Source organism: Dasypus novemcinctus, chromosome 16, assembly GCF_030445035.2.
Source record: "Dasypus novemcinctus isolate mDasNov1 chromosome 16, mDasNov1.1.hap2, whole genome shotgun sequence".
Taxonomy (NCBI): domain Eukaryota; kingdom Metazoa; phylum Chordata; class Mammalia; order Cingulata; family Dasypodidae; genus Dasypus; species Dasypus novemcinctus.
In genome coordinates this window covers 24,539,900-24,564,218 of record NC_080688.1, presented here as the reverse complement: position 1 = coordinate 24,564,218, position 24,319 = coordinate 24,539,900, and the positions used below count along the sequence as shown (strand labels likewise).

At 37.1% G+C, this 24,319-nt stretch overlaps 1 protein-coding gene across 1 annotated transcript; it reads left to right on the top strand.

Annotated features, from left to right (window-relative positions):
- The first annotated feature begins 1,795 nt into the window (after positions 1 to 1,795).
- Positions 1,796 to 23,712, top strand: NAPG (NSF attachment protein gamma). The gene is made up of 12 exons (XM_004450933.4): positions 1,796 to 2,713; positions 6,319 to 6,386; positions 8,553 to 8,637; positions 9,447 to 9,464; positions 10,097 to 10,127; positions 13,368 to 13,477; positions 13,607 to 13,673; positions 13,941 to 14,011; positions 17,698 to 17,776; positions 19,624 to 19,703; positions 20,239 to 20,368; positions 21,386 to 23,712. Exons 1-12 carry the CDS (start codon positions 2,658 to 2,660, stop codon positions 21,527 to 21,529), a joined length of 939 nt encoding a protein of 312 aa, XP_004450990.1. The 5' UTR covers positions 1,796 to 2,657; the 3' UTR covers positions 21,530 to 23,712.
- The last annotated feature ends 607 nt before the right edge of the window (positions 23,713 to 24,319 follow it).

Genomic DNA, 24,319 nt, shown 5'->3' with positions numbered 1-24,319 from the left:
CCTTTATTTTCCTGATCCTTGAACTGAGTGAGTTGGGTCCAAGAACTTTGCTTCCTGGCAGCACACTAGAGGAGGGGGACAGGTTTGTATATACACAAAAAGTCACCAAGTCATAAGCCACCATTTGAGAAAGATTTAGGTCAATAATCTGTTTTAAGCCTCACTCACACTTTGACGTGAATCACTTTAGTGAGACCCAAAACAGGCAGAGCATTTGAGGATGTAAATTTTTACTGAGGTATGATAAAGAAAAGGAATTTTAGAACTGGAGGAACAGACATGAGCTCAGATGGGGTCACTTGGGGTCCTTTAAATGTCTGAAAAGGCTCAGGAGAGGAGGCAGGAGATGGTCTAGAAGAATGGAAGGAAGACGGAAGATAGGTTGAAGGTACAAAGAAAACCTTTGCTTAGGTTCTGGTGACAGATGCAGTGATACCAACAATTATTTTCATGGATTGCCAAGGCTTGAGTTAGGCTCTCAGATCTAGTTTGAAAAACCACACATCTCAGTTGTTCCTCGTTCAGTCCAGTCCTTCCCATCTGAGTTCATGCAGGGCAGCTTCCCAATTTAAGTCCTTGCTCAATCACTACTCCAATCTTACTGTAGGAAGGGAAGGGGAAAAGGACAAAAGTGAAGGTATTTGTGTCATATTATTATCCTGGCTCCTCCCTTCTCTCAACCCCTTTATCATGAATGCCAGTTGTACTTACACCACTTATCCTTGAGAAAGGTTATTTTGGAACATAGAACCCCCAGATGCCAAGAGGCTATTGTGGCTTGCTCTATCTTTTTCTTTCTTTCTTTGTTGATGCTTAAGTAAAGTTAGGTTAATATCTGTGTCCCTTCACAGAGCACAAATTCCATGAGGACAGGCAGTCTCTGCTCAACAATTATCCTTGATGCTTGAGACCAGTGCCTTGCGCATAGTCAGTGCTCAGTAAACAATTATTCAATTCTTGTAAGATTGGATAAGGGAGAATGAGGAGAGGGCTATAGACTTTTGGTTTAGATGCCTTAGGTAAACCTTGGGGCATGTTCAATGGTTTTAGAGGTTGATGGCACTGCTTGTTTATAAAGACTAATTTCACTTTAAAGTGTAAAGCTTTCCTGTTTCCTAAAATAGGCACTGGCAACAGGCACCCAGCATTGTAGCTGATTGGGAATCACAGCCACAGTATTTTTCAGCTCCTTTCTTTCCCCATCTTTTGAATCCGGACTGGCCTTGTGCCTTTCTTTGACCAATAAAGTGTGGCAAAGTGATGTTGGGTAAGTCTGGAGCGAGGCCTGTAGCTTTTGCTTTCACCCTCTTGAAATTTCACTGCCTCTGAATAAGGAAGCCCAGGCTGGCCAAAAGAATGATCAGAAACCTCATGCAGGGTGGCACTTAAACCCATGAGACTAAATAAGGAGTGAAAATAGATTAAAGAAGAGGTCCAGAGAAGAGTGAGAGTATTTGGGAACAGATGAAGGTAGATTGGAAGATGTGGTGGTGAGGCCAAATGGAAGATTTCTTCTAATTATTTTCTATGAAACAAGAAGTAAGAGTTGGCAGATAGGCAGGGACATTGTGTTCGGAGTTTCAAGAAGGAAGGTGTGAAAGCCATCTGAAGGAGGGTGAGTGTTTTAACCAGGCAAATACAGACAGTTGCTCAGCAGCATGGAAGATGGAACAAGAGCAGGGGCATAGAAGGATGAGCGTTTCTTCAAAGATGAAAAATGATTGGTTCTAGTAAGAATGAACTGGAATGAACTGGAATGGCAGGGGGTAAAGTGAAGCTGCTTGACTTTGACTGTGTAGAGGGCATACAGTTATTATTAATTGGTAAGGTGAAGGATATGACCTTGGGTATGAATGGCAGCACTGGAGCTGGATGCAAGAAAAGATCTTTGGAGGTAAGAAACTGAGAGTCTGTTTAGGTATTGCAAGAATCATCTGTGTGATTCTGAAGTCACCGTGAATTGAGCTAACAGAGAATTGAGCCAACGTTATGTCTGGCTATTATTTCTACTAGACCGCTGCAATCCATCATAAGCCCTGAAGTTTTCATTCCGAACACTTATCCCAGCTTGTACTGTTGGAGGAATGATTGATAGTCATCAGGGCTGACAGTATGTTTTACTCGACACTGCGTCCCCTGGGAGCAGCGTCCTGACAGACATATAATTGGTCAAAAGGCAGAATGAATGAGTGAACACTATTATAGCTGTGGTAGAGAAGCTTCGGGTGTACTAGAATATAGCGTCAGCTAACTCTACAAGGGGATCCAGACCGTTTTCACAGGACTGAGAAAGCAAGGTGCCATGACAGCGGGGATTTCTGTCTGCTGTGTCCCCTGGGGATTTCCCGGCGCCTAGAGCTGAGCCCAAGAAATATCTAGATGAGCTAAACTGCCAACGACCTCCACCACGTTAGCAAACATCACCTCCTCGGCGCCTGCGCCTGCGCCTGAGGCGCAGCGGTCGGCGAACTGTATCTCTACGCGCCTGCGCGCCGTTTCCCGACGTCGCTCCCCAGCCAGCTGCCGCGCAGCCGCGGGATTGAGCCCTCCGCGCCCCCGTAGCCCATCGGCGCCGCGCGGCCCCGCTTCCTCCAGCACGGCCCCACGCCCCCAGGGCTGGGTTCTGTCACTGTCGTGTCTGCAGTCGCTCTGTGGAGATGGCTGCGCAAAAGATAAACGAAGGACTGGAGCACCTTGCGAAGGCCGAGAAATAGTGAGTGAGAGACTGCAGTGCGGCCTCTGGTTTGGCGTCGGGGCCCGGGCGGCCCTTACTCAGGGCTTGGTGGGCTGGAGGAGGGCGGAGAGGCGAGTGGCGACGGGGCGCGGGTCGTCCGCTCCGCCGGAAGTGGTCTTTGTCCCCTGGGTAGGAATACTCAGCGCTGTCCCCTCATCCTTTCCCCGCTGCTTTTCCTCCAAAAGGCCGCCTCAGCCTGAGCACCCTAGACAATAATTAGTTGTGGTGAGGGCTGTCCTGTAGCATTCCCCCCATTTGTGACAACGAGAAATGTCCTCTGAGGGACCATTTCGCCCTGTTGAGAACCACTGCTCTCAGACTCCCGTGTGTTGGGGGAGGGGCTTCCGATTTACACTGAAATTCCTCGGCGAACCCTTGTCATTTCCCACTAGACCTGGGGGCAAGAACTAGGCGCCTTATCCTTTAGTGTGTTTGTTCTGTTAGCTTCTGGTAGCACCCAACAAATATTTGTGGGGCTAAACTGACTCCCCTTAATTATTTCTTTGGACCATCCTCTTCCCCCACTCCCCTCAGTACATTTAGGCGTGTATCAGGTTTTTATCAAGCAGTTACGGATAATGGAAAGTCTACAATGTAGACTGCATTTTTCTCTGTGGTGGGTGCTTCCCGTACAGAATATAAGATCTTCACATAAGATTTACAAATGGATACTCTCATTTTACATCGGGGAAATAAGGCTCAGGCAACCTTATAATGACTTGCAGGAGGCTCTGCAATTGAAAGGTGGCAGAGCCAGTGCTGAAGCAATGTAAAAAAAAAAAAAAAAATCAGTGTCTTTCCCTTGTACTGCATTGCTTCCAGATCGCATGTGACCTCTTGATGTGCAATGGTGCCCCAACAAACCATTTTCTGGTGGGAGCAAACACAAAAGTACAATTAGAAAAGTGTATCAGGGACCATAGTAAAGATGTGCTTTGGTGACACAGAGGGAGGAGATTGTTCTGCCTGGGGAAATTCAGGAAGGTTTCCCAGAGATGATTGCTGATCAGGGCCTGAAAACCAAGAAATGTTTTAAGTGGAGGGAAAATCCTGTGAGGGGGATTCTATACACAAGATACAGTATGTTCTCAGGTCTGAAAATGCACTCAATGCACAGCACATGTAAGGCAGAGAGGAGTTGGGGCCAGACTAAGAAGCCACTGTAAGTTGTTGCTGTGTGTACCAGGCACTAGGTACAAGGGGAACACAAAAGTGGTTCCTTCCTCACTCAAGAGTGTAGAATTTACAGGAGAGCCTACAAGTAAATGGTTGAGTGAAAATAAGGCATTAAGTGCTAGAAGTATGTAGTAGATACAGTGGAGATACAAGAAAGGATAAGATAATTTCCCCGGTGGGGTGCATAGGGGAGTGGAAAAGGAGGGCAGAGTAGGAAAGGGTACTCTCTCATGAAGGTGCTGTGAGACCACCAAGTAGGCTGTTAATCTTGCCTTTGCTGAAAACAGGTGATGAGGGCCTGAGTTTAAAAAAAAAAAAAAAGGTAAAGGGGCCAGGATTGGGCAACATTTACCAAATAGAATTGACAAGTTTAATTGATTGGATATGGAGGGGAAAGATTGCCTAGATTTCTAAGGTGGGAGATGGAGTGGAGGAAGAGGCCTGCAACCAAGAGGGAATATAGAATTATATGATGGGTGGAATAGGACTGGGCAGGCAGGTATTGGATTCAGACTTTTTTTTTTTTTTCAGATTTATTTATTTATTTAATCCCCACCCCGTCCCGTCGTCTGTTTTCTGTGTCTCTTTGCTGCGTCTTGTTTCTTTGTCTGCATCTGTTGTCATCAGCGGCTCGGGAAGTGTGGGTGGCGCCATTCCTGGGCAGGCTGCACTTTCTTTCGCGCTCGGCGGCTCTCCGGCTCTCCGTACCAGCGCACTCCTTGCGCATGGGGCTCCCCTACGTGGGGGACACCCCTGTGTGGCAGGGCACTCCTTGCGCACATCAGCACTGCGCATGGGCCAGCTCCACACGGGTCAAGGAGGCCCGGGGTTTGAACCGCGGACCTCCCATGTGGTAGACAGACGCCCTAACCACTGGGCCAAGCCCCTTTCCCCGGATTCAGACTTGAATGTGCTGTGTTTGATATGACTCTAGACAGAGTTGGTCAGTAGGTAACAGAAATAATGGGCTAGGAGCATAGGAGAGACTTGATTTTTCTTTTTTATGCAAGTAATTTTGTAATTAGCCCCCTCCAAACAGATGGCTGGTTTTGCCCTTTATTTGATCCTGTGGCCTTGGTCAACTCTTGGTGTCAACATTAATAGGACAGAATTTCTCTATTGACTTTCAGGCAGACCTAAATTTACTAGAGTCCCTTCTCGTTCCTCTAGTGGTGCTCAGTTTACTTAGGATGATTTGCTTTATTTTAAAATCTCTGTCCCTTTCCATGCATAGTACACTAGATGTAATTAATTGATTGTATTTTGTTTTTGATGGTTTTTAACACATGGTAATATACAAAATGTAATGAGAGCTTTGGGATTGTTAAAGGATTAGAATTTTGCTTTTGTATATTTCCTCAATTTTGTGGATTAGAATAGACATACTGAAATGTAAGGATTTTATTTTTCTGAACAATAAAAATTCTTGATAAGCTTCAAAAATTGCCAAAAAATTTAGATCTAATTGGCAAAAAATGTTACTTAAAAATTAGGGCCTTTAGGCACTTCACACAGCTGTCACACATTAAAAGGTGCACTTTCAAGGGTGTTCCCAGGGATTCCCAGTCTCTTAAGTTGTTCTTTTGATTCCTTTGAAACTAACAGTGTCATATGTTATTGAATTGAAATTTATCATTTAAGATGATGTTTATTTAGCAATTCTTAAGCACACTCAACTTGAGAGAGATTAAATTGTAAGTCTGAATTTTTTTTTAAAAAGAAAAAAAATACTTCACAAAGGGCAAGTAAAATAAGGAGTCAGAATTGATTGTCCTTTGGGCATCTAAGAAGCCATTGGTGGTCCTTGCCTTCTCTTGGTTGTCATAACACCTTTCTATTTCTTGTTATCCTTCCTTTTTGCTACTGGCTAATTCACAGCCTCTTTTGCTTCCTCCCTCTGTTACTCCTCTGAATGAATGTCTTCCTGTCTTCTCAGTGATCTTAACAGTGTATGCTGATGACTTTCTGACCTATCTCTCTCCTCTGAGAGCTCTAGTCTCATGAATCCATTTCCTTACTTTATGCTGAACTTTAGAGGTTTTCCAGCTTTAATGCTTACAGGGTTTCTTGAAACGTAGCTTGGTGTCCTGCCCCAGAGCTTCTGCTTCAGCAGGTCTGGGGCAGGCTCAATGATTTGCATGTATAAGTGCCCAGGTAATGCTGATGCTACTGGTCTTGGGACCACACGTTGAGAGTCACTGCTCCGTTTGGGTACTATAGAGACATTTCAAAAAGAGGAAGGCCACTTCTGTAACAGTGATGAGGTTGCATTTAAGTTCAGTGGAAGTGGGCTGGATAGTTTGTGCCTGATGGCATTTTTTTCAATGACTTACAAAGCCATTACAAGCATGATAATGACTTAAATGTGGTTGGCAGCTTATATTAAGTGTGTCTTCCTTTCATTTTAGCTTAAAAACTGGTTTTTTGAAATGGAAGCCAGATTATGACAGTGCTGCTTCTGAATATGGAAAAGCAGGTAAGACCAAAATCCCTGTCACTTCAGTGTATAATCTTAAAGTAGTCTAATCATTTCATTTCAGCATAACACTTATTCTTAATGCTTCCAATAGGTCTAAATAGTAAAAATAATGACGACCAAAAAGAAACACACGAGCCTTTGCTTTCGTTTCCACTTACTGTTTTCAGGTATGTTGAGGGCTGAGTTGGAGATCCTGATACGTCCCTGTCATGACAGCAGATGAAGGGTAGGGTTGATGGTATGCAGATGCAGGTTTTTAGTATTTTATGTATATATGTGTGATTGTGTCACTGTATTAGTGTTTCTTAAACTTATGTCAGTGGCATACTACTTCAGTGAGTTTTGCCTTATTCTTCTATTATTCTTCCTGTTGTTGAATAAACCTTCTCTAAGTTAACTTTTTTTTAACTTAGCCTCATCTTCAGCAATATTGTCTGTAAAATTATCAGGTTGTTTGGCACTTTTTTTTTTAATGAGCCTCACAGAGATATATTAATCTTAATGTAAGATATAACATTAAGCTATATAAATGTTTAATAAACTTATTTAATATAAGATATAAACAATCTGAAATATGTAACAGGGAATCTACTAAAAATTTATTTTCCTCATATCTGCAACCATTTTGGCTATAAAGCATAGTGCAATTTTGAATACATTTTGCAGTTGTGTTTCAGCCATAGGCTTCATCACATTTGTTAGCCTAGTGTAGAGATTATCTAGGTAAAGTGTTTTTGGGCACATTTTAGTATTAATATATCACCAAAAGAAAAATAAAAACATCAGATGGATGGAACCTAATGTTTTCTAGATAATAAAGGAATTGAAATAACTGAATCTTTAACACTTTTATTTAAATCTTGAGTAAATTCTCTCTTGCATTCTGAAGGTTGTTTATATCTCATATTTAAAAGAGAAATTATTAAAAATCCAAACTTTATATGGATTTTGTGGATACTTTATAAAGGACACTTTTGTAATTGGAGAGCACAAAGTTTTGCAAGTCTCCTTGATGAGGGAAAATTTCCCCTTTTTTTGGTATGCTCTGAGACCATGAACTGTTTTCAAAAATCAGGCCCAATTTTCTCATTAAAGCTTGCTTTGTTTAAGGGGTTATGCAAAATACATTTAATCAATTGAATGTATTTTTCAAAAGCAAAATGAGAAAATCCAGGGATGAGAATTATTTCAGTGTTTTGTTTCTTTTCAATGTTTTATTGAAGAGAATTTTATGAGTATGTTTTAAAAAATGTTTTCTTAAAGTGGTATGATTTCTACTTCTGTCTGCTTATTTGTAAGCAACCATGGGTAAGTTTTTCAAAAATTTTAAGCTCATATTTTAGGGCCACTCATAATTGTTTTTGCTCAGATGATGACACTTGTACAACAGCTAACGATATGCTTTAACTTTGGACCATGAGTTGGCTTTTTCACAAACAGCTAAACATTGTAAAAGCTTTGTTTTAAAACAAAGTGCGTTGCTAAATTTTTAGACCTATGTTTAAAGATCTTAACATTAAGGAGGGTTTATTGTAACAATATTTAATGTGTTTATTGGTTTTCAGTTTCTAAGTAATTCAAAAGATAAACTATAACTAACTCTTTAAAGCATTATTTTTATTACTAACTATAAAACTGGTAAAGTAAACTATTGTCTGTTGTGGCTTGAAGAACCTGCCTGTTATTTGATACTTTAGTAGGTACTTTCTGTGTTTCTCAGATCTTATATATTGGTGTTAGATTTCTTGATTTGAGTAGATGTTGCACTGATCTACTGCCAAAAGTCAATAACTTAAAAAAAAAAAAGACTTGAAAATACTTATAAATTATTGATAGTAAAAATTATAGTATTACTTCACTAATTGTGGCAGAGCTAGCACACTAATGCAAAATGTTAAAAGGGAAAACTGTGGAGGGGTGGTATATGGAACTACTTTCTGCATGATTTTTCTGTAAATCTACAACTGCTTTAATAAAAAAAGTAAGTTTAAAAAGGTAAGCAAATTGCTTTAGGAAAAAGTGGTGTTTTAAATGACCTACATATTTGACTGAAATGAATATATTTTCCAATACTTCATACTTGGTGCAGATTTCAGTAATGATTCATATGAGTTTTTTTAATCCTAGAAATAGAAAGTCTATTTTTTTTTTGTTCTTTTTCAGCTGTTGCTTTTAAAAATGCCAAGCAGTTTGAGCAAGCAAAAGATGCCTGCCTGAGAGAAGCTGTTGCACATGAGAATAACAGGGCGTATCTTTTATAGCTTTTCAAAAGGAATTAAACAATTAGATGATTTTGATAGAAACTCATTTTCTTGAGTTATAAATTTGCTACATGTGAGATATACAGTGCTTTTAAATTAGAGAATGATTAGAAAATTTTGTGATTTTAAAAACCGAAGGAGCATTTAGAGTGCTGTTTGGTTATAAACTCTATATTGGTTTGCAGAGAACAGAGTGACTCACTTATTTCCTCTTGCTTCTGGGTTTACTTGATGACAGTTTTATTTGGGATGAAGTAAGGTTAATCAATAGACAAGTGCTGAACAATGAAGAAGTAGTAGAGATAATGGAAATGTATAAACTGCTATATAAATTTTAAAAAATTGTCTTCCTTGGGTATTTCAAATAAGATGTATAAGTAATTTAAAACTATTTTTCTGAAATATTTTAAAACTTCTTGACTAAAAAAAATTTGATTATTTTATCTCACTTGTAAACTTTTTTTTTTTGGAGGTACAGGGGATTGAACCCAGAACATTGTACACCCACTCTGCAACAATAACTTTAACATTTTAATAAAATTCTTCAGATTAATGCATAATGGAAATAGTTTTAAATCTATGAGATGTTTTATCAGTGTTTTGTTTTTTTAAAAAATATAGTTTTAGGAGACATCAACAGGCATTAAAAATTATTTTTTCTTTACGTATTTGTAGGATATGTCTTTTGGAACCAGCTGGGGCTGTGATTTAGTTAATGCTGTCTTTTAAATATTGATCTCTAGAAATGGTTTCTTTTCTTTTTTTCCTTAATTTGGACTTCATTACATCTATTCAGCCTTTTTCATGCTGCCAAGTAAGTAAATATTCTCCACATTTTCTTGTATTTGCAGATGATATGTTTTAAATATTGTTGCTTTTCTTCAGTACATTTTTTCTGGGTTGTATATTAATAATTATTGAATTGTATTGATTTAAATTGAATAGTCATGCCCATTTGGTTCAATTTTCACCTAAATATTGAAAAATAACTCACTCCTAACTAAAATATACAGTGTTTAAATTCAGTGTAATATTTTCCTCAATAGCCTATAATAAAATAAGTAAGTGAAAATCTCTTTTCTTCCCCCCTCTTTCTTGATAGTTAATAATCCTGTGAAGAAGAAACAGGAAGCTTTTTCCTGCCTTTGTAGAAATGTGTTTTAAAACTTGTCTTTAGGTTTATCAAATAGAAAGTCATTTGTGTTTTCTGAGCCATATTTAATTTTGCAAATGCAAAATGAAATCCCTTTCAACTCATATGTCTGATGTTGACTGAAGAGTTGTTGCCCACAGAAATAAAAAGAAGAAAAAAATGATATTGCATAATAATATAGACTTTCTAAAGGGCTAATTTTAATTGGGATAACTTCCCTTATCATTAGTAGACAGTTTCTCCTTCCCCTTACTTAATTACAATCTCATCAGAGAAATTAATTCTCTTTGCAGAGCCTATGAACAAGCTGGCATGATGTTGAAGGTCAGTAATTTTGTTCTGTCACAACTGTTCAACAGGTAAAATGATTTAGTTACAAGATGACAAAGTAAAATTTATGTTGCAGTTGAAAAGTTTCTTTGCTGTAAGGCAATAGAGGTCAAATTAAGATTTCCTGTTCTAATCAGTGCTAATTGGACCCATAGAGTACTCTCTGGGTGTTTTAAGATAGGGAAACTTTAAAGTGAAATTTAGAGAATTTATTAGAAAATGGGACATAATTTCTAAAATAAAAAAGTTTCCCTATTTTTGAGGCACTAGGAATATCTTAATGTAGTAAAAACTTTAAACACTTCTTACTATACATGGGTTATAGAAAGAAGAGAATTTTGCTTGTTCTGTAAATATCCATTGGCAACAAAAAGAGCCATAAGACTTAAGCTCTTGCTACTTTAACTCGGATTCTTTTTGAATGGACTATTTTGGCTAATGTGTCCGTGCCACCTGTAATGTTTCTGGTTCTTAAAAGCAGGTAGGCATGGTACTTTATGACACTGACTCTGAAAGTATGCCAAGGGGCAACTGATACAGAAAACCCTCCTTTCCATTTATACATTGGATCTTTCATATGGTAAAAGCTATTTTGCCTTATTTATTATAATGCTTTAAAAACTTACAGTTTAGTAAGGCTTTTGTTTTTCTATGACTTGTATGTTTACTCATTTTTTTAATATTCAATTTTTAAGTAAATACATGTTCATTGTAGAGCATTTAGAAAATGCTAGAAAGATTAAAGATTAGCAATTTAACATGTTTATTTTTTTCTCCTAGTCTATCTTCCATACACATAAATTTTCCTATACATAAGCAAACTGAGATTATATTCTACACACAGTATTGTATTTTGCTGTTTGCATTTAACTTTAACATTCAAATGTATGTAAAGCCATTTTGAAAAATACTGCCATAATATATCTCAAGAGCTTTAAATGTTATCATAACCTTTGACCCAGGAATTCCAATTCTATGAATCTACCCTAAAGAAATAGAAAATCTTTATGCATAAAGGTGTTTGTTTACTGCAGCATTGTTTATAAGAAAAATGGTAACTCTCTAAATGTTTAGTAATAGGAAAATGTTGAAGTAAATTACGATGCTTCCTTAATGATACACTGTTATATAGCCATTGAAATCAAACTTTCCTTGACTGAAGCATGCAACTGAATGGATACTTGGTGACAAAAGTCCAATTATCGGCAGCAGTTCCTTACTTGAATTTCTGTTATAGTCAAGGAATCCGAGGTCTGCCCTGGCCTTCTCCTTCTCTTGGGTTCCCTGTGCTCTAGGAAGCTCCCTGGTATCTGGTAGTGTCAGGTACCTGGTGCCAGTGATTAGGGAACATCCTCACAGTGTAAGCCAGTGAGTTTATACCTCAATAGCTGTGCAAGACCAAATCTTCATCAGAAGTTATCATTTCCATTACTTAAGTATGTTTAATTTGAGAGTTTGCAGGGTACCAGTTTGGAGGGAAAATAAAGTCCGTGGATAGAGAAACAGACTAAGGAAAATGCTTTCTGGCCTGGTTTCATATTTAAATCAAGTACGTTTACACTGTCCTGGGCCTCATTGGTAATTTTGAATTGCATGGTTCAGATTAACAGTGTTCACTTATTTGACTCCCAAACCTTCACTTGCTTTCTATTGAAAGGCATAGGAGTACCACTTTGTAGATGGAGGCAGGAGGGTATCCAAAGGGACTTGTTGGATGAACTTTGTTCTGTCATTTTCCAACTTTTGTAAGTTCTTAACTGTTTGTCCTGGAGGAGCAATAAGGTTACCAAGGCCCATGGCCCACTGAAAATAGGCATATTTTAACTTTCTGCTTTGCCATTCTGCTGTTCTAAGAGACCATGGTGAATGGTGTAACTTTTAAGTAGGTAGCCCATTCCTTCTTTATGGAGAGATAACAGAATGGGGCTTGTTCCTCTGCTGTTCATAACTGTGCTTGATTTGGTGCAAAAGCGGGAAGTGTAGTTATTTTTTAAATATATGACTTACATGGCACTTACTTCATACTGCTGTTTACGTCTTATCTACTAGAGTAAAACTTATGAAGGATAGCTCCCTGTGTTGTATTTTATCCTCCAAATGCTTTGTATGTTGTATGCTCAATATACACTTGTTGAATTAAAGGATAGGTGAATTTGGGGAAAATATTTTATAATAGTAAAGTGATCCTCCGGCACTAATGTGGGCAAAGTAGATTTTGCGGGGTTTGTATCCCCTTCCTTCTCAAATATCCTCCAACATATGCTCTCAACTCTGATTTACTCATCAACTTTTGGTTTTTATAACAAAGAAAAAAACTATTTTTCTTCACTGAGGTTTGAGGAAATAACATCATTTCATTTGAGTAAATATGAAATAAATGACTTAATTTCATATAGTATCTTTCAGTTTGAATTGGTAGTCTCCTTAGTTAAATAATAAAAAGTTAAATTTTGAGGTTGGTACAATGAGACCAGTAGTTTTTGGTTTGGAAATGTTAGCTATTAGGACTACAAGATGCTGAGACCCGAGTTTAATAGTAAGATAAAGGATTTGTCCTGTTGATGGTGCTCAGCATGGAAGAGGGTTGCAAACTTGGCTGAACTTGGGCCTAGGGGAATATCTGAAGCGAGTAAGGCCTGCCCTGGGTGGGATGCAGCCAGATCCAGAAGGCATGCTTCATCTGGGGGCTGCTGCTGCTCAGCCCCAGCCCATCACTACCATTTGGGACTGCAAACCTGCCCTTTCCTACCATTTGACTTAAATTTTTTTTTAATTTTTAGGAATCCATAAAACATCGTTTTTGTGCAGGTATCTGCTTTAAAAATACAATAGTTCAAGCAAGATTCATTTGGGAGAGGGACACAGCCCTTGGGCTGCTGGTTTGCAGCTTCTGGCATATAATAGGGACTCCATCAATGTCAAAAGGATTTTAAATGCTTAGAAACAGTAAAGAAGAAGATTTTTGGTTTCTCTAATTTGTACAGTTTTCCTGAAACTATAAAATGATGAAGAACTCTGTGTAGAAGTTGACTAATATATTTTTGCTTTGGTGAACTGAGGCTTGATTAGGAGAGTAACCACATGAAGGCATATCATTTTAAACATATTTCTGTATAATGTTTTTTAGTCATTTACATTCCTAAATTAGGGATAAAATAATTGAAGGTCAGATTGTTTACTCCGTATTTTTAAGATTATGTATTTTCTGATTCACGCTATATCCTTTGCCAAAAGGAGATGCAGAAACTACCAGAGGCTGTTCAACTGATTGAGAAAGCCAGCATGATGTATCTAGAGAATGGCACTCCTGACACAGCAGCCATGGCATTGGAGCGAGCCGGAAAGTGAGTTTGTGCAGCTATTGTTGGGAGAACAAAGCTCTGTATATAGGCTGTTGTCTTTTTGTTTTAATAAAAACCTTTGTAAAACATGTTTTCTGTCTCATGTAAGTTAAATTTTCTTATCTAATTTAGGCTTATAGAAAATGTAGATCCAGAAAAGGCTGTACAGTTATATCAACAGACAGCTAATGTGTTTGAGGTAAGTTTGATTTTATTTTCTTTAAGTACTCAGAATGTTTGTGAAATTCATAATATGTAGAAGAATTTTCTACAAGTTCATAATGTGTAGAAAAACTTTTTCATGCTCACACCTGAATTCTATTTCTTTTTCTGTTAGAGAATAATAAAATGGACCAGCAGCTTTTGTGTTTAACACCCTTGATTATTACTTTTGAATAAAACTATTATTGGGGGAAAAATGAGATTTCTACTTAAAGCAGCCCTCCCTTTTCTTTGATTCCTTCAGAATGAAGAACGCTTACGACAAGCAGTTGAATTACTGGGAAAAGCCTCAAGGCTCCTAGTGCGAGGACGCAGGCAAGTCTTCTAAAGCTGTGTTCATATGTGTCCATTATATTTTTAATTTGGGAAATAGCTTGTTAATATTTTTGGTTAAGGCCATAGACATGCCTTCCCTCTCTCCCCCCAGTAGAAAAATGGACTTCTACAAGGCAGTAAGCACATTGAATTAAATAAAAAAACAGACCTGCTATTTTCTTACAGTGTAGTGTCAGGATTTACCTTGCACTGTGCTGTGCTTTCCTTAGTGACTTGGCCAGTGGCATGAGAGAACAGCTGTCATCTGGGTTAGATTTTAAATTCTCTTGAGGAACAATAGATTATATATGTGTGTGGATATAATGTATATAGGCATTAGAGGCAAAATGCCCTAAATACTCACCCATGAAAACTGAGTGGTTTTTAATAGCCAACCAATGTCATTAAATAGGGTGTTTACTTCTTTTTATTTGTTTTGTTTTGGGGTTTTTTGTTTTTATTTATTTTTGTTTTTTTAATATTTAAACACATGACTTAAGGCACAGATAGCTGGACCTAGAAGGCTAGAATCCTGTTGGATTTTCCTTTTGTTTCGTAAGCTTAGTGAACAATGTCATTAATAAAATTGTGTTTGTCAGGATCTCATTTAATAGTATTTAAGAGAAACATTTTTAGGAGACTGTGAGTCTGAAGTTTGAAATCTTAATTCACATTTGTTTATAACTCAACTATTTGTTATATTAGTCTCATGCTTTTCCTTTATTTCTGGAGAACCATAATTCAGAAGTGCTTCAGAATTTCAGTTAGCTGGCATCTGGAATAACCTTAAAGTTACTACTATACAGTACTGTTGTTTACGCTTAGAAAAGGTCTTTCAACAAATTGATCATGGCTTATAGCTAAGATTTGAATCCCTTTTCTTTCTAGAGAAGATCTGAGGATCTGAGCAGATTGGACATGCTGTGTAGGTGACTCAGTGAACCCAAATCCCAATCACCTTTCCAGAGTTTAGCTATGACTCCCAACAAGAAGGAGAATTCTATTTCCTTTTCAGTTACTCTATTCCCTCACTTCCTGCCCGCTACTTAAAAGACTCACTTAGGAATGGAAAAGCACTTCTTTCTCACAAATCTGTTCAAACATTCACTGGATTCCAAACGCAGAAAGGGCTGGGGGTGGAAGTTAGGGTGGTTGGTGTATGTTGGACGGGATGGGTGTACTAGTTGAAGATAATAATTAGGTCTGTTTTGGGTCCATTGTGATGCTGTTAAATAACTAGTTTAACAGTGGCGATGATAAGCTTAGTTGGGAATATGATGAAAGGCTGAAAAGTTTTGTGGGTAGTTGAAAATATATTCTGGGGTTGAGGAGATAATTGGGTTAAGAAGAATTGAGCCCTTGTGAGGAAGGTGTCCTTTGAAAGCTTGGGAATGAATGAGGTCCCGTGATAATTTCCTTCTTATGCATGTAATTTATATGGGGTTTTCATTTTGTTTTGTTTTGTTTGGGTCTAATTCCTCAGGAAGATAATTTATTCTGTTTTCAGCAATGCCAGAGAGCATTTTATTTTGTTAGGAGTGTTTAAATGACCTAATGGGAAAGTTAAAGTCATCTATGTTTCATTATAGCAAACAATTTCCTGGATACATTTGAAAATAGCTTTATATGCCAATTTTACAGACTTTTAGTAAACTTTGTTGACTATTTTAACCACAAGTCCATATAAGTGCACAATATTTCTCTCATATGGCTTTTTTGCTAGGTAGATATTAGCACACAGAAATGCCGTTTTTTATGCCAAGAAATGAATAATTCACATGTGGAGCAGGTAGCTTTTACAGTTAAATATTTTTAAAGTTTAAACTTCTGAGATTCCTATTAGAATGATATAATCTGGGCATCACTTTCACAGTATGTTCTGATTTAATTTATTTTATAAGGCTCTGTTGTAAGCTCATGGTTGCAATTACAAATGATACAGATACATGTCACTTTTCTATTTTTGTGTAACAAATTATCGCAAAGCTAGCAGCTTAAAGCAATATCCATTTGTTAGCTTACAGTTTTGTTAGGTCACAAGTCTGGGCACAGTGTAACTGGACTCTCTGCTCGAGGTCTGACCAGTCTGAAATCAAGGTGTTATAGGGCTGGATCTTATCAGTGGCTAGGGGTCCTTTTCCAAACTCACTGGTTGTTGACAGAATTCATTTCCTGAGCTGTATGACTGAGTACCTGCAGGCTACCTGCACTTCTCGTCTTGTAGCCCCCATAGACAGCTTGCAACATAGTGGTTTGCCCCTTTTTCAAAGCCAGCAGGAATGAATTTCTCTGACTCCCAAGCTCTCCAATTTCAGGAAGACTCAGTCCTTTTTAAGGGTGCACCTGATTGGGTTGGGCCCATCAAGATAATCTCTCTTTTAATTAACTCAGAGTCAACTAATTGGTAATCTAATGACAGAAGTGATATCCCATCATAGAGATTGTGCCCCATGCTCAAGGGCAGAGTATATAGCGAATGTATATGAGGGAATGGAATCTTAGGGGCCATCTTAGAATTCTTCTGCCACACCAAATTATGAACTGATTTTTATCTAAACATTTATTGAGTTGATTTTGGAAATTCAGAATCCTTTCTCTAATGAATGTAATTTTTTTTTGAAGTACTAATTTGTCAGAGCAAGCCACAAAATTGAGAAAAAATTGCTCAATTTAAGGAGCAATATTATAATAACCAAGTCACTGTGTATATGCAAATGTTTTTTTTAAGATAATTATTAACACACAGAAAAATAGAACATAAAATATAACATTTAAAAAATTAATTGGATGACAGCAGCACCACTCTCTCCACTATGTCCTTAACAGGGCAGACAGACTACTTTCCCTTTTTAGCTATCGGAGTGTTGAGCTCCCAAAGCCAAGCCACTGGTAGCTGCTACCATGTCCTCTGACACTGTTCATTGGGCTGAGAGAAATTGGGTGAAGACTGCATAATTTGTCCAGTCAGGAGTTAAGGATTAGTAAGGGAGTCCTGGAATTAGGGATGTACTAGAACTTAAGGAGATGAGGACCTGATTAGGCTGTGGTTGGATTAGGGTGCAGAGAGGTGAGAAAGGGGAAGGGACTTGGGGAAAATTTTTGGTGAGTTCTGCCATCTGGGTGGAATGGAAGAAAGGGAAAATGTATGAGAGTGGATTAAAAATAAAAAGGAATGCTGAAGATTAAAGGTGGCAGGAAGGACTCTTTCCTAGCCTTCTAACTTGTCTTCCCTCCATGCTACCTGTTAGACTCCATGGATTTAGGAGCAACTGAGGCAGCAATGCAATTTGTAATGATGAGGGGGAAATAATTGTTCAGCAGGGAGAGAGTGCTCTTGGCCATCCAGAGATGGCTTTTCAGTTGCAACAGTTAAATTGAGGATTTTCTTTAATACAAGGCAGCCTGTTGAATTTGACAGAAACTGATTAACAGGTGATCCTAACCAAACTCAAAATTCCCCAAATGAGATAACCCATTCTTAGGTACCTTCGGTTTGTTAGCTAAAATGCCTGAGAGGGAAAAGACAAGATAAGCAGGACTAATGGCAACATTGATTATGGAACAGTTGCTAAAATGGTTGATGTTTTCTTTTTCTAAAATCTGTAATATATACTAGCAAGGTGACCATTCCTCTAAATCATTTAGATCTGCCTTGTTTTATGTTTGTTTGTGTGCTTTGTTTTTAGGTTTGATGAGGCAGCACTCTCTATTCAGAAAGAAAAAAATATTTATAAGGAAATTGAGAATTATCCAACTTGTTATAAGGTATTCTTCAAAATGCTCATTTTTGGCTTTACATTAGATCTTTGTTCATATTGGTGTAACCTAAGATAATATAGATATTTTCATGATGGAACTCTATTTCTGGCAAGATGGAGTAAGTCCACTACAGCATAATTCTCCTGTTGATTATGACTAAAACTTTTGGACAAAATACAAAAAGCAACTTCTTGAGAACTCTGAAAAGTAAGTAAAAGTAGGTAAACTGTGGAAGGGAGTAAATATTTGGAGAAGCATCCAATATGGGGGTGAGTTTCCCAGGTTTCTTTCTTTTTCTCTTATGGCATTGCCCTGAAGTGAGCTCTCAGTAATGGAGTGGGACAGCAGATGCTCAAGCAACCAGAACCCTATTCTTCTAACCAGAAGAACTGGGAAAATGTCCCTACTCTTTTTTTTTTCTTTCCTGGTTTTGCTTCTAGGGTGGACCCTAGTTGTGGAGCTGTAACTGCAATAGTGGCATAGGCAGCCAAAACTCCAAGAAGAAAACCATCTCTCTGGCCCTAGGAATTGTGAAGCTGAATCAAAAGAGCAAGGGGAAAATTCCAGAAAGGAGAGAATGGGATAAGGGAACTCCCTAAATTTGTGTGTGGGCCCGCATAGTATTTTGGGTTCATTCCCAGACTGTGCATGTGTGAGACAAACCCAAAGTAGGAGTGCAGAATTTTGAGAACTGAAATAAGATTTAATCCATTGCCCATACTCCCACTAATCCCCACAGGGCTCATGCATAGGACAGACATAAAGCTGCACAACAGAGGCTTTGAATTATGATTAGGAAGAACCACTGCCCACTCAAAGGGAGGCAGAACATGCAGGGTGAATGAACCTCACTGGGATGATTGCCCTCTAAAACAAAACCACTGTTCTCCTGAGGGTTATAGTAAAGTCTATACAGTATAGCATTCACAGCTATGCACGATACAACCCCAAATTATTTGACATACAAAGAACTGGGAAGATATACCAGTTTTCAAGAGAAATAAACAAGTGGTGACAACTCCGAGATGTTGGAATTATCAGATAAAGACAGAACTCCATGAGGTAAAGATAAACACTGTTGAAATAAGTGGAAAGATAGAAACTATAAAGTAGAAATTTTAGAAATGAAATGTACAATATTTGAAATAAAGCCCTAGATAGGCTTAATCTCATATTGTAGATGGTGATAAAAGACTCATTAAACCTGAAAATAGATAATAGAAATTATCCTATTCCAAGACTAGAGATAAAAATGATTGAAAAATACTTTATGAAGAGCTCTTTTGCTGATAAGATCATATCAGTAATATCCTTGCACTTACTACTGTTTTTGTTGTTGACATGTAAGTGAAATTTTTTTTTTTAATCTAGACTTTTTATTCATGCATCTTTTTCCTAGTGTCTTTTTAAGAATTCTAAAGTGTAATTGTGGAATTATGGGTGCTACCTCTTTTTATTCCCCTGTCAGGATTAAACCTATGTAGAGATTTAAAAGAAATTTTCTTAAAAATGTGATGGTTGTTCTAAGGTTTTTTTGGCTCAAAGTGTGTTCCTCAGACTAACCATATCAGCACTATCTGGGAGCATGTTAAAAAATAGCAGAATCTCAGGCCTATGAAATCAGTCTTCCTTTCAACATAATTCCCAGGTGATTTGTATGCACATTAGAGTTTGAGAAGTATTACTCTAGTGTATTTTCCCTCAGGCATCCTGTGGATGTTACTGCAAAATTTATAAATCTCTTTCTTTACAAACCAAGACTGAAAGTTAAATTCCAGATATTTTAAGACGACCAGAAAATTGACTTAATTAATAGATAAAAATTTGGACCATGATCCCCTCTTTTGTTTTAGAAAACAATTGCTCAAGTCCTAGTCCATCTACACAGAAATGACTACGTGGCTGCAGAAAGATGTGTCAGGGAAAGCTATAGGTAAGGTGTGGGATGGGTTTACCTTGACCTGTAGTTTTAACATTTGTTTTTTAAACTAAGATTGCTGACTAGACAAATGTTCCTGGTTATGAAACTTTTTTTAACTAAATTTTCATAATCATGAAAGCTGTTACATTAGGATTTTTACAAGTTCTGTTCTCTGCTTTTCTCTTGGGGATTCCATGGGTGTAAATAATTATTTTATTATATTTGCCTTTGAAGAAAAAAGAACCAAAAAAAGGAAAAAGTTCGGTGTTGTTTGTTGCAGGAAGATCAGAATTCAGAATGAGAGTTTTTTATTTATCTGTTTTTTGACACTATTGACATTTTGGGCTGGATAATTATTTGTTTTGGGACTTTCCTGTGGTGCCCTCTACCCATTAATACTAATAACATCCTAATAACACCCCTCTCTTGTAACAATCAGAAGTGTCTCCAGACATTTGCCATGTGTCTGCTGGGAGGCAAAACCATCCTGGGTTGAGAACCATTATTTTAGGGGAAAGGTGAAGAACTGTGAATTGTTTTACTGTAGCATACCTGGATTTAATGGGAGTGAAGACTGTGCTGCACTGGAACAACTTCTTGAAGGATATGACCAGCAAGACCAAGATCAGGTGTCAGAGGTCTGCAACTCTCCACTTTTCAAGTACATGGACAATGATGTAAGTGGGCTTTTTTGGTTAGCTTTCTTCCTTCATCTTGAAATTACTTTTCTCCTGTAGACTTGTGAGATTTTCTGTATCTTTTTTTCACCTCAAGCTACTACTCAAAGGAACTTACCACTTCCATTGACCTCCCATGGGATATAGACTGTATAGGTTTACAATCATTTACTTGTCTATCTAACTGTGTTTTGCATATGCAGTTTTTTTATTTATTTTATTAACTTTCTTTTAGACCTGCTATCTGAAAGACACCCATCATGCAGTGGCCTTAGTAATAAATAGTAGACTGACTGGAATCCTACTTCTTTGGCAATTAGCTGTGTACTGCAGGTTATTAACTGAATACCTCTAGGCCTCAGTTAATCATCTCAAAAAAAGGAGCTCATTGTACTTACCTTGCAGGACCCTTGTGAAGAATAGATGCATCAGTGTGTGAGAAATAACCTCACATGAAACCTTTCATGTAAAGTGAACCTTACATATGAGTTTCTGTTTTTTCTTATTTTCCATTTTGGAGGAATTGTGAGCATCTCTTGATTGAGTGTTGTAGCTTTAGAGTCTCATGGTATCAGATCAGTTTAAGATCTTCAATTTTTTTAATCATATATGCAGAGAAGCCAACTTTTTCTAGATAAATTCTTACAAAGGTTTTTAAAATTTTTATTTATAGTTTTTTAAATGTATTCCTAGCTTTCACTCTTCATTTACTTAGCAGACCTTGTTTCTTAGTACTACAAATGTACCTTAACATGTCCATACAGTCTCAGATTCCAGTTGTGGTATATAACTTACATTTTCACTAGCTGTGTATTTGTCATATATCATGGTCATTAGGTATCAGACAACAGGGCAATGTTGTGTTTTGGGGTATTTAAAAAAATCTAACTGGTAGTATTTTTTTTCATGGGGGTAGGGCACTAAGATCTGTATTTTTATAGGTAATAACTGTATGGAGGCATCCCGTATAGGGATTCCAGTTATCCAGCTTTTAAGACTATGTTTTATCATTGACAGTATGCTAAACTGGGCCTCAGCTTGGTGGTTCCAGGAGGGGGAGTCAAGAAAAAATCACCAGCAACCCCCCAGGCCAAGCCTGATGGCGTCCCCACCACAGCTGCTGATGAGGAAGAAGATGAATACTCAGGAGGACTGTGCTAGTGTTTTGCTTTGCCAAAGGGAAAAGAAAGAAAATGAAAGGAAAGCTTCTGACCTGCCACTTCAGGGATTGGGGCCTTATTTGAGGGTATTCCATAATTCACTGCAGTCATGATTCTGAATGCTAACGAACACTGATTTTTAGTTACCATTTCCCCGGATGACTCATCTGTATCCTCTACCTGTGAAGTCTTTTTATTTGCTCCATGATAATAGCTTTTCTGAGACACCAGGAGGAGTGAACAGAAAATAAATTGTATGTTTTAATGCATAATTTGCAATCAAATTCTAGACATTCTAAAGAAATGGGGCAATAGGCATATGTATTCTTTTGTTTTGGAATCTTAAATTGATTTTTAGAGAATTTTCATTTTATTTGGTAATTGCTGCTAACAATGAAATTTACCGGTAAAAAACAATTGGCATTTTAGAAATTTGTTTTGTTTTGAAAAAGAAATTTATCCCCTATTTAAATTATTAAATCTTTTCAAGGATGAGATTGGGACAGAAAGATATTCTGAACCTTGAAATGTTATTTTAGTCCAATAAAAGATGCATTTAAGATCTTTGAGTTTGCAAATTTTGAAGGTAGTTTATTAAACTCATTCTATAGATGCTTTCATTTCTTTGTGAAGTATGGGTATTTCTCTCATTTAAAAAAAGAATGATTCTCTCCAAACCCATTTATTTCTTGACTAAATGGGAGCTAATGAAGACCTCTTTTATGCATTTTAAGTTTTAAGTATTGTTTCCAGTAGTCCTATATATATGTATTTCTTCCCTCCAAAGTAATTTTGTATTCCGAGTTTTAAGTACTTGACCATTGCTTGACATGGAAATTTGTGGATACTACAGAAATTTAAGTGAAAGGGAAGAATTTTTTGAAAGACATATATTTAAAATACTTGATACCAATATTTTAATCCTTTAATTACTTGCTAAAATGTTATTTTTGAAGCATTTCTTTTTCAGCCTGTGGCTTAGACCTATCTGATAATCTGTTAATTGGAAAGAGGTTCTAAACACAAGCAGTGTGCATTTTGCAAGCAGATCTGTCCTCTTCATTCATGCCCTGTCTCTAGTTCTTTACAGACTCATCCCTTATTAGTGTAGGTAGAGAAGGCTCAATTTTGCTAGACTTCCTGATAACACTAAGGTAGAGTATCAGTAGTAGTTTTAGTCACACTTGGTTCTATGATAGAGCATAGACAGAATAACACACTCATTTGACAGGTGTGTGCTTGGATGGGTAGATATTAGTATCTTTATTGAAGAACTGGTACATAATACTAATAAATTATGTTTTAATTCCTTAAGTTACCTGCATAGTTCCTCAGCTAATAGCTCATTTTCAATAATTATGTTGAAATTTACTTAGTCCGAATAAAGCTATATTTAGGCATCGATTACCCCATTATTCCTGCTGTACTCTTTAGATCCAAACAAACTTTTGGAGTCTTTATTAATTAGCTCAAATGAGCATTTATGTATCTGTTTAAGCAGATTTTGGTAGTATTTTAAAGATGTTTTAGACTATCTGTTTATAGACCTTATTACCCATTACGCACTTCAGAAAAACTTTTTTAGTTTTACTCTTTTACATACTGAAAACTTTAAAAAGAGGAATGATTCAGTGCATTCTATAGCAGCAGTGTAACTGAGCCTTAAACAACACAAATGGCTTTATAAAAGTGCAGCCTCCCTCACACACATCCTGCCCAACTTTAAGAACTAATACACAGGACTGTGTGGATAGTTCTTTGATATCTGGGTTATTCTATGTGGTGTCTCTTAGTGTATTTGTTCCTCATTTATTGTATTTTATATTTTCCCTTGCATAAATCTTTGATCCCAAGATTATAGTCAGAAGTGGGAAACGTGGTGTTTACAACAACAAAAAAATTATTGCTCAGAAATCTAGTGTCATTCCTTTTCCCACAGTGGAAGTCTGCATGAATATACTCTGAATCTAATATACAGTGTTCTGTTGCATTATAAGAAGTCAGTCTACAAAACATATTTAAATTGATTTATTTGTACATATGCAGAATATGATATTTGTATATGGAATCTGTGCTTATTTTTTTCTAGCTCTGTGATGAGTAGAAAATTAAATATTATGGACATACAGATTATTGCTTCTCTAGGAAGATAATTATGAAAATAAAAACCTGAAAGTATACGAATATGATTGTTTTTTTCATATTTTGCTTTGCTTGTTAATTTCCTGTTTTTTTCCAGGACACTATCTGTTAATTATTTATATCATTTGAGTCACAAGAGCAGTATTTTACCTGTTATCTTCAGTTTCATGTTCTGCTCCTTGGGAGTCAGGTATGTGTTAAGATCCCAGTCATCTGTCCAGTTGTTATGCATACAGTTCTAATACCATGCTGTCTATTCCCTGGTGAGCTGGAAGACTTTCCTATACCTTCCAAGAGAGTAATTCTTTCATTGAGTTAAGTAAAGTTAAGTGAGGCTAAGAAAAAGTAGCATTGTTTTACAATTATATATAATTAGTGCTTTAATTACTAGCTGATTCACTTAAGCTTAATCAGATTTTATTGAGTGCTTACCATGTAATATTGTCCCTGTCTTTCATAGAATGGAAATCAATAATGAAATTTGATAACTGGATTTCATGAAAGCTAGATTAAGACGGAAATAATGGAGAAGAAGAAGTGGTTTTCAGACACAGTACAAATTTTTAGGTCTTTCAGAACACCTCAGTATACTCTGTGCTTTGTGGTCTTCCGTGTGTGTGTGTGTGTGTGTGTGTGTGTGTTTTTAAAG

Excerpts from the sequence above, each read along its gene's own strand:
- NAPG (XM_004450933.4), top strand. The coding sequence starts at position 2,658 with ATGGCTGCGCAAAAGATAAACGAAGGACTGGAGCACCTTGCGAAGGCC. Across the intron at positions 10,128-13,367 it reads AAGCTGGCATGATGTTGAAG|GAGATGCAGAAACTACCAGA; the intron begins GTCAGTAATTTT and ends CTTTGCCAAAAG. Across the intron at positions 13,674-13,940 it reads AGACAGCTAATGTGTTTGAG|AATGAAGAACGCTTACGACA; the intron begins GTAAGTTTGATT and ends TGATTCCTTCAG.